The 9,802-nt window shown below is 56.8% G+C and overlaps 1 protein-coding gene and 1 long non-coding RNA gene across 2 annotated transcripts in view; one reads left to right on the forward strand and one right to left on the reverse strand.

Moving 5' to 3' along the window:
• Positions 1 to 781: 781 nt before the first annotated feature.
• LOC104992552 lies at positions 782 to 6,426 on the reverse strand. Its single transcript, XR_825716.1, has 3 exons — positions 5,878 to 6,426; positions 1,182 to 1,262; positions 782 to 853 (listed from the first exon to the last, which is right to left on the reverse strand). It is a non-coding gene; the product is annotated as an uncharacterized LOC104992552 (long non-coding RNA).
• The window catches only part of SORBS3 (sorbin and SH3 domain containing 3), a 30,245-nt gene continuing 21,695 nt past the window's right edge, over positions 1,253 to 9,802 (forward strand). Inside the window, exons 1-4 of the mRNA XM_010845478.1 lie at positions 1,253 to 1,860; positions 6,742 to 6,883; positions 7,114 to 7,231; positions 8,696 to 8,889. Coding sequence (XP_010843780.1) covers positions 1,757 to 1,860; positions 6,742 to 6,883; positions 7,114 to 7,231; positions 8,696 to 8,889 — 558 coding nt within the window. The 5' untranslated portion in view covers positions 1,253 to 1,756. The remainder of the gene's footprint in view (positions 1,861 to 6,741; positions 6,884 to 7,113; positions 7,232 to 8,695; positions 8,890 to 9,802) is intronic.

Consider the following 9,802-nt stretch of genomic DNA (forward strand, 5'->3'; position numbering starts at 1 on the left):
TTCTGTTGAGGCAGTCCTAGCATGGGTTGGAAAAGAATTTCCAGACAGAGCATTTCAGAAGGCAGTGAGTTTATTAAGAACAAAGAGCAGAGATAACGTGGGTACTTGCAAACGCAGTGGGCCGACCTCCTGACAGACCAGGGAAAGCCAATGCTTTTCGTGGGTTAGTGGCCAATTTTTATAGCCTCAAGACAAAATTCCTGCCAAAAGGCCAGCTTTAGGTGATTGGTTAGGATGCTATAGGATGAGCACTGGGGTGGCCATTTTTGCCTAATACGGGTCAGGGAGATTGCTGGTGATGATCAGGGGGACTTTGAGCAAGATTACACGGGGGCTCAGTCAGCTTCAGAGGTGACCTTTGTTCTGGGCTCCACTTCTGTGGCCTTGGGGCAAGGCCTCGCACCTGTGGCCTTGGGGCAAGACTCCACAGTTGCTTCCACACATCAACATAAATCAGCCACAGGCAGATACACAGGTTGCTGAGAGTTCAGGTTTATGTCTTCTGGGATGCCTGGCTTACTTTTTCTCACTTGAGAAACGAAACTGAATTCTCCGCTCACCGTATTCACTTACATTAAAAAGCTACTTAAATGCTCTTTCCATTCATCTTTTCTTTTGGTGACTGAGGCTGATGTTCAGAGCCACCCACATTCCTGTATGAACACCTACCCTCTTCTCCCCTTCCATGTAAAGAGCATAACATCTACCAGTAGTCTCTTGGCTAATCATCCCTGAGTGTGGCAGGCGTGGACAGACCTCAGTTGACATGGGGGCCGTGGGGGGATAATCCATGGAACAGCGGCCTCAGGGGGCAGGGTGGGGGCGGGGCACGCGGCCAACCAGGATCAGATAGCTAGAAAAAAACAGAGCGGTTATGTAACAGTGTTTACTATGGCTCAGGTGGCTCTGAGAAGACACAGGCAGCAGCCCCCCTGACAAAAGATGGTGCCAGAGCCCCGGAAGAGTCAGAGGGAGGGAGGTCCCTGTCAGGCGATAAGGCAGTCGCCAGAGGAGAGAGTGCACTGGGATGAAAGGAATCTGCTCTGTTGTTGGCGACAGCCCGGTCACCTGGGATGGCCCTCCCTAACCTCAGCTTCTCCCTGAGCCATGCCAGCTCTCTGCCCCATCAGGTCAGCAGCCAGCGAGCTGAGGCTGGCAGGAGGAGTTGAGAAATCAGACACCTGGCTTGGAGTTGAATCTCTGGATGTCGCGACTCTTTTCCTTTTAATCTCCCACTTTTCAAAGAGAAAGGATTCTTCTCCCTAAAGATGAGCAGAAAAGGAGGCGTCAGTTCATTTCCTTAGACTCTGTGCTCCCACCGATTGCTCATCCTCTCTTCCATGAGGCTGTGGGTTGGAGGGAGCTCCTCCTTGGTCCAAGTACACAGCCTCTGACTCTCAGAAGGAGAATGATTCCTACAGGCACCATGGCACAGCAGGTTCTGACCTGAGACAGAAGGTGATAAGCCCAGCAGGACCTGAAGCAGACAGGCAGAAGTCAAAGCAGCTCAGGTCTCCGGCAGAGCTTCCCCCACTGCCTCCTACAAAGCTGGTTACTGGACTCCCCATTCCTATAGAGATGAGGCTGGTAGCCAATCCCCCGCTCCTCGCCCATGGCTGCCTCCTCCCCCTTGTGAGAAACAGGAAGCTGGGGACCTTTGTCGGCTCAGCTGCACCCTCTACATTAAATATTTATCTTGGAGTCCAGGTCAGAGCCCTAGAGAATAAGAGAAGCTTGCTGCTGGTGAGAAGCGGGTATGGCCAGGATTCCTGGAGTAGGAAGATCGTCAGCTTCACCATCTTTGGAGAACAAGGAAGAACACGAAAGAGATGTGGCCCTTAATCACCAGGATCCTGACAGGTGGGGAAAAAACTGGTGACAAGGGAGATGGGCACAAGCTTTGTCCCTCAAGGAGGGAAGAGGGTGGTGCCTGGGGGTGAGTAGGTGTCCGAGCCCTAGGGGAAGGGCAATGCACTGCCGCCTGCGCTCAGGTACTCTCAAAGCTCCTCCCTCCTCTCTGACGCTGACTGCTGTGGGCAGAGGTTACCCCGCCCATGCCCGTCCCTACAGCTTTCCTGGAGAATCAGAGATTCTTCAAAGTGATCTGGTTCAGCTCCCTGCTGTTGTTTAGTTGCTGAGTCCTGTCCGAGTCTTTTGTCACCCTGTGGACTGTAGCTTGCCTGGTTCCTCTGTCGAAATTCCTAGGCAAGAATACTGGAGTGGGTACTCAGTGCAATAATTACTTTTATGAAGATTCCCCACAATTGGCAGACTTGGAACTCCTGAAATCATTTAAAAGCTCTTTCTTGGAGACCTTGGATCTGCCTTGGAGTATGTACCCAGTGGTGCCAGGTCTGCCAGTGCAGCCAGACAGTTTCCACGCGGCAGCCCTGCAGACACTGGAAGCTAGGTGGCACGCCTCTCTCTTTCTCTAGCTTCTTAACCTAAACCTCCCCTCCTTCCGCGCTTTACATGTGAGATTGTTTCAAGCTGGTTCACCGCAAAGCAGACAGCTTTTTTAACCTGAATCAGGGAATGATATAGCTAATAGTATCTGTGATGGTAGGGATTTAAAAATAAGATTTCATCTTTCTCCATTCCCTTCCTTCTCAACTTTTGTACTGAATGGGAAACACTCTGAAGTGCATGGTGGCCTCAGAGTACCAGTCTAACTCCTAGTTATCGTTTATTTGCTAAGTTGTGTCCGACTCTTTGTGACTCTCTGGATTGCAGCCTGCCAGGTTGCTCTGTTCATGGGATTTTCCAGGCAAGAATACTGGAATGGGTTGCCATTTCCTTCTCCAAGGGATCTTCCTCATTCAGAGATCCAACCCATTCTCCTGTATTGGCAGGCAGGCTCTTTACCATTGAGCCACTAGGGAAGCTCCCTAACTCCCTGTAGGTCCTAACAAATGGTTCCATATTTTCATAATCTATAATTGATCGCTTCCAAAGTAGATCTGAGATTGCCCAGCAGGTATGTACGATTTAGTTGATTTGGGGCATGGGGTCTCAGAGCCAAGCCAAGGACTAAGAAGTAGCATCCCAGAGTCTGTCCACTAGCAGTAAGCATTCATTAATAGTAAAGCATTCATCAAACCTTCACTATAACAGGCTCTGTGCCGGCACAGAGGCTCTCTCACACAGGGGAGAAGGGGTAGTGGGCATGGCCAGAGGGGATGAGAGCCAATGGGCCCGGGCTCTTGGGACCGGTGTCAAAGCAGTGGGAACAGCGGAAAAGCAGCAAGATCAAAACAAATACGGTGTATGGGAACACCAAGACCCCGGTAACCCCATCCCTGCCAAAGGGACCTCGCCCTCATCCTCTTCAGGGGCGCGACACGCCCAGCGGGCCGCTGCCTCGGTCCAATTTCCTCCCGCGGCTGTCCTCCGCGGGGCCTGCACGTGTGTGAGCATCCGCCCATTGGCCAGTGCACGCGCGTGTGTGTGTATGTGTGTGTGTGTGTTTCTGTGTGCACACGCCTGGGACGCGCACTCACGCAATCAAACTCTGTCTTCAAGAGAGGAGGGAAACGGTCGGGCCTTAACTCGGCCCACTAGGCCACTCTGTCCGTGCAGCGACCTTATCCCGGCCCCAGCCTGTCTGCATCCGGGTCCCGTATCAGTGGCTGGCTCGACCCGGGTTCTTTAATCACTCCTGCTCTCTGTCCTGGCTCCGCCGAGCAGCGGCTCCCTTCCCACCCGCTGGAAATGTCGCTGGAAACTCTGAGTGCCGCTCGCTGGCCCCCGCCCCCGCCCGACGCCAGCCCTGCGGTGGAGGCGGGGGAAGCAGCTGGGAAACCGGAGCGGTCTCCCTGGGGACCCTGGACCGCCTCTCTCGGCGCCGCCTCGCGGCCGACCCGGCCCCCGGCAAGGCCCACAGCGTCCCCGCGGCCCGCCCGCTCGCACCCCGACGGGGAGCTCTCTCGCGCCCCAGCCGGCCGGAGCCCCCGCCCTCCACCCCAGTCCGGCCCAGGGGCCAGATCACAGGGAGAGACACACTCCGCCCGCACGCCTGCCGGCCCCGCGCGCCTCTCACGGTCCTTGCTCCCAGCGCTCGCCCTCGTCCCCACTTCTCCGGCCCCGCCGATCCCCCTCTTCCTCCTCGGGCGCCCAGCCTCGTGGAGCCCGTCCTGACCGGGTCACAAGGGCGGACGGCACAGCCCGGACTTCTCCCTGCCCTCCTTCCCCGAGGGCCCGCCGCGGCCGCGCCAGGCAGGAGCCGCGCAGAGATGCTCTTGTGTCCTCTCGGGCGTCCGCAGTCCCCTCCACCTGCTCTCCTGGGAAGGTAGGTGCCCCGGAGGAGAGGTGGCGGAGAGGAGGCGGGGGCTGCAGTCGGGGAGGGACCCGCACTCCAACCCGGGGGAACGCGGGAAGCCCCTCCCTCGGGGGTCCTGGTCCCAAACTCTGGGGGAGGGAAAGAGGTGAGAAGTCCCCCCTTAATCCAGATGAGACGAAAGTCGAGAAAACCTGAACTTGTCCACGTGGACTTGTAGCTGGAAAATACCCCTGGGATGCACCTAAGGCGCAAGCCCCCAAAGTCAAGGCAGTTCTTGGAGGGAGGGAGGAGTCTGCCAACTACAGTGGGCTATTTCACGTTTTTCAGCCGTTAGCGGGGAAGGGCTGCCCGATTTCAGGGAGAACCTGGGGATTTGCTGTCCCCTTCTGTTCTCTGCCAGATGCGGGACCCACTACCCCAGTGCCTCTATCCTCCCTATGAGAAGTCCTCCTTATCACCTCCTGGTACGAGAGGAACACTCAGCCCATCCTTCCCCACCCACTCCTGCATATCCTGAGAGGTGCATCACAGGGTGCTGTGTTAGGGAGAGTCAGACAGCTGGGCGACCAAGGATGAGCAGCATCTGAAGAATCAGACCTCCTACGGGCCTCTTCCTCCTGCAGGGCAGTTCTCAGGGAATGCAACAGGGTATGGCAATGAGAGGGAAGGAGGCTGGGTCAGCTGATGATCAGGGCTGCCTGTGCTGACCTTGCATTTTGGCCTCCGTTGTCAGCTGTCTAGGGTGGGGTTGCGGCTAGGAATCAGCATGCCTCAGGGCTCCAGATCTCCTACTCTCCCCTGCCTCAGTTTCCCCCGCAGAGAGGGGGAGAGTAGCCGGGAACTGGGGTGTGTCTGCCTGTTTTGCTTTTGGTAGGAGTCCTAATTGGATCCAGCTGGTGAGCTGCCCCTCCTCCAGCCTCAGCCATTCACTCTCCCCCACCACCCCAGCTAGGGATGGGCCCGGAAAAGCTGTGTCCCCAGTAGGTCTGCTCAAATGTCAGAAGGAATTGCCACTCCCTGACTAAAGTCAGAGAGCTGCCCCCAGCTTTGTTTGTACCCTACAGCCCCACCATGGCTAAGCAGAAACTGGGTGCAGCAGTAGTCACAGCCCCCAAGGCACGTTCATCTGCTCTGGTCTTCACAACACTTACACTGCTCGTGTGACCCCCCAGCTGCACACCGCCTCCCACTGCATACCTCCCACCTACTATTCAGCTGAACCTCCTCTGTACTTATAATTCCCATACTGCTCATATGATCCCCGACCCAGTAACCCTGCACAAGCCACGTTCTTACATTCCATCCACCATCTTAAGTATCCACCGTGCTAACACTCCATGCTACACAAACAGCACCTCACAAGGTCCTTGCCACCCTCCTGGAGCCCCTAGATCCCACAGGCACACGCAAGCCTTAACTCTAAACAAAAGTGCCAGAACCGGTCCAGCGCCAGAAGGTGGCCGAGGTTGGCTCAGCCTCTGGCCACGTTCAATAGGACGGGTGAGGGGGGACAAGACGGCCTGGGCAGCTCGGCTCTCTGGTAGAAAATCCCCATTGCCTCCTCTCCTGAATGTGGGAGCCCTGTCTCTTGACCTCACCTTTGCCTGGGGTGGAAGGACCCAGCTGGCCAGTCTGGCATGATGCTCCCTGGAAGACCCTCTGTCCAAAAGACAGCCTGGAGGTGTAGGAGAAAGTGGGGTGTGTGCACACCTCTGTGTGTGTGCGTGTGTGTGACAGCACCACCTCCCTGTAGCTGGCCAACTCCCCGCTCACCCACTAACTCGCTGTCCAGCCCAAGCCCCGGCCCAAGCTGCCTGACCCCTCATGGCACCCTGAGTCCTGTGAGGCTTCGGTCTGAGCCAAGAGGCCAAAGAAGGGAGCTGATACTACTTTGAGCTCAGAACAAATGGTTCCTGCGGACTGGACATGCCCAGCCTCCCTAGAATCTTGGCCCCGCTGGGCAGTGGGCGGGTGGCCGCTTCCCACCCCACTGCCTGACTAACCCTTTGTGCCCTCTGGCAAGCAGATGCTCACGGGGCCTGGGGGTGGCAGAGGGAACTGAAACAAAGTCCTGGTACCCGGGCCCGCCTCTACCAGCTGCCCCAGTTCCCTCTGCCTTCCCTCTGGGGGAGAGGGCCGTGCTGTTCAGTGAGAGCCCCAGAGGGGCAGGCCGCTGGAGGTGTGCTCCCAGCCAGCCTCCCTCCTCCTCCTCCTTGCCCGGCCTCCCCCTCCCCCACTCCCACCCAGAGCTCCTGCCTGAGGCCTAACAAGCAGCCCATTGTGCTTCTAGGAGCCTGCACGGGCAGCCTGAAGGCGGGTGCCCACAGCGGCCTGTTTCCTGGGTCTCTGAGCTCCCACCGAGTTGGCCCGACCCCCTCCCTCCCACAGCCCCAAGGTTGAACCCAGAGGACAGGGGCAGCCTGGACCCAGCAGGGCTTCCCTTACTTCTTCCTTCCCCACAGAGGACACGCCGAGGAGCAGCTCTCCAGCCCTGACCCGAGCATGCAGGCCCCACCCTACAGCCTCCCAGCTGGGCTCAGCCTGGATGACTTCATCCCGGGCCACCTCCTGGCCCACGTAGGGTCATCCGCCCGGGGGACACGGGTGAGTGAGACAGCAAGGGAGCGGGTACTATGGGCCCCTAGTTGGGGAAGGGGGCTCAGGACAGGTCAGGGGGCAGCAGGAGGATCAGCGCGGGAAGGGGGGTGGATGACAGCTCTAGAGAGCCTCGCTGGTTCACCAGACAGGGTCCAGCCCTCATCTTTTAGCCATCCCTCCTGCCCACCTGCAGAACCCTCTGGGCCTGAGCTGCTGCTCCTGGCCCCTCCCCACAGGTGCCTGTGATCCGGAATGGTGGCTCCAACACCCTTAATTTCCAGTTCCATGACCCTGCGCCCAGGACCGTGTGCAATGGGTACTTCCAACCGAGGAGAGATGCTTCCAGACACCCAGGTGGGTCTGCTTGGGAAAACCAGCTCCAGGGTTAGGGGTTGGGGAGAGGGGTTCAGTCAGAGGTTCTTGGGCTCAGCCTTCTGGCACTCACCCTGGGTCAGGTGGAGGGACAGGAGGTGGGTGAAAGTCTCTCAAGGCCCTGGGGCCAGTGAGCTCAGCTCACCACCCCTCCCTGTAGGCACGTGCTGGCCTGTAAGAGTGAAACTGCTGTGGTAGAGACCAGGCTGACACATCCCTTCCCCTGCCTCCCCCACCCAGTGCCAGGGGGAAGGAAATGTGCAGGGAACATAGCCTTAGGCCAGGGGGACCTCCAGCAGGCCAGGGGATGGCTTGGATTGGGAATGGAGGCTGAAGGAATGTGAGCATAGGTGGGTTGAAGAAGGGATGGGCGCTGAACACAAGACATGCCCCCTAAGGGCTGCCCCCATCCCCCATCTTTATGCAGCAGCCCAGCAATAGGTTGCAGAGACAGCTCTGGGACTCTGCCAGCTCCTGGGCTCCTATGAGTCAGCCCAGCCCAGCCCAACCCAGCCCACGGGGTCTGGGAGATTCCTGGAACCTCCTGTGTGCACGTCCACCCCCAAGGCCCCTCTCTTTAGGAGGATGGCAACATTTATAGAGCATTCCTTTGAGGCAGCCAATGTGTTGAGTAGTTTACACATTTAACAAATAGTCAGTAAGCACATAGAAAATCCTGGACACTGTAAAGACACTTTCCAGGTCTTACCTCACTTCATCCCTCCATAGCCTAGCAAGATAAGGTGTCATTATTAGCATCTTCTCAGTGAAGGACCCGTAGGGATGTTCAGTAACAAAGGCTGAGCTGAGGTTCAAACACTGGTCCATCCTGCCCTGAAGCCCTTTTGTTGTTACACCCGGAGGCCAAAGGTGCTGGTGAGTGAGTTTCTGCCCCTGGTTTGTCGATTATGTTCAGGCACTGTCCTGAACACAGTCACACACATTAGATCTCCCTGCAGCTCTGCTGTGACTACCCTCATTTTACAGAAGTTGGAAACAGAGGCACGGTGAAGTTGATTGCTGTGCCTAAGACACACAGCCAATAGGTCTGCATTCAGGTCTTTGCCCCCAGCCCCCGGCCCTTTTCTGCCACACCCCACTGTCTTCCCCAGCTAGAGATGCCTCTAGCATTCTCTGCATGTGACAATTCTAGCTCTCATTCTAAAAACTCTGAGGACATCCCCAACAAAGCAGGGTGGGTTGGGAACGGGCATAGATTTCTCAAGATAAAATCCATTTTCATTCACTTTAACTAAAAAGTAAACAAACAGAGCCCTGTGGTCCTGCCAAGGATGGGGACATTTGTAGAGTCTGCGTCATCAACTTAGACAAACAAGGAGTTGTTGAAACTTTTGAACCCACAGGGCTCAGTGGTCTGAGGAGATGAGGGACAAACAAGCCTAGGTGGGGCCTCTTTGCTGAAGCTCCTCTCCATGTCCCCCACAGACCCTGCTTGGTATCAGACCTGGCCGGGTCCTGGGAGCCGGCCCCCTGGGAACCAGAAGACCCCTGCCTCCCAGCATTCCCAGAAGTGGTCAGCCACATGGACCAAGGACAGCAAACGGCGGGACAAGCGCTGGGTCAAGTATGAGGGCATCGGGCCCGTGGATGAGAGCGGCATGCCAATTGCGCCCCGATCTGTGAGTCCAGGGCTGGGGCTGCTGATAGGTGGGGCCCAGGGGTCCACCCTGAGCTCCACCTCTGATACAAAGGCTGTTCCCAAACCATACCAGACTAAAGCAGGGGTTCAACCATTATGGGTCTGGGGCATCATGAGCCCCATAAAATTATGAGCACTCTGGCATGTCTGAGTTGCACAAGTGATTTTTTTTTTGGCGGGGGGGTGGGGGTGGGCAGTTCTAGACTACCCCATAGGTTCTCAGTGGTAGAGAGCCACTACTGTAAGGGCTGACCCTGGCAGGGACTGCCCTGCTGCCCCATTCACAGCCCTGGGCCTGGCATGGCACTGGTGAAGTGGTTGCTGAGTAAGTGACTGACTGAATGGGTGAACGAGAGAGTCCTGAGTGAGGCCTGATGGAGCAGCAAGCTTGGAGGATCTGAAGGATTCATGTTGGGAGGACCTGCCCTTCCACCACTCCCAGGCCTATCCTGAGCCACCTGTCTGCCTCTAGTTCCTTATCGGAAACTCAGATTAGTAACATAGCCCTCTGCTTCCCAAGGTTCTTTGGCGTCACAAGTGAGGTCAGATCAGATCAGATCAGATCAGTCGCTCAGTCGTGTCCGACTCTCTGCCACCCCATGAATCGCAGCACGCCAGGCCTCCCTGTCCATCACCAACTCCCGGAGTTCACCCAGACTCACGTCCATCGAGTCAATGATGCCATCCAGCCATCTCATCCTCTGTCGTCCCCTTCTCCTCCTGCCCCCAATCCCTCCCAGCATCAGAGTCTTTTCCAATGAGTCAACTCTTCGCATGAGGTGGCCAAAGTACTGGAGTTTCAGCTTTAGCATCATTCCCTCCAGAGAGATCCCAGGGCTGATCTCCTTCAGAATGGACTGGTTGGATCTCCTTGCAATCCAAGGGACTCTCAA

This window comes from Bison bison, unplaced genomic scaffold, assembly GCF_000754665.1.
Source record: "Bison bison bison isolate TAMUID 2011002044 unplaced genomic scaffold, Bison_UMD1.0 scf7180017864217, whole genome shotgun sequence".
Taxonomy (NCBI): domain Eukaryota; kingdom Metazoa; phylum Chordata; class Mammalia; order Artiodactyla; family Bovidae; genus Bison; species Bison bison.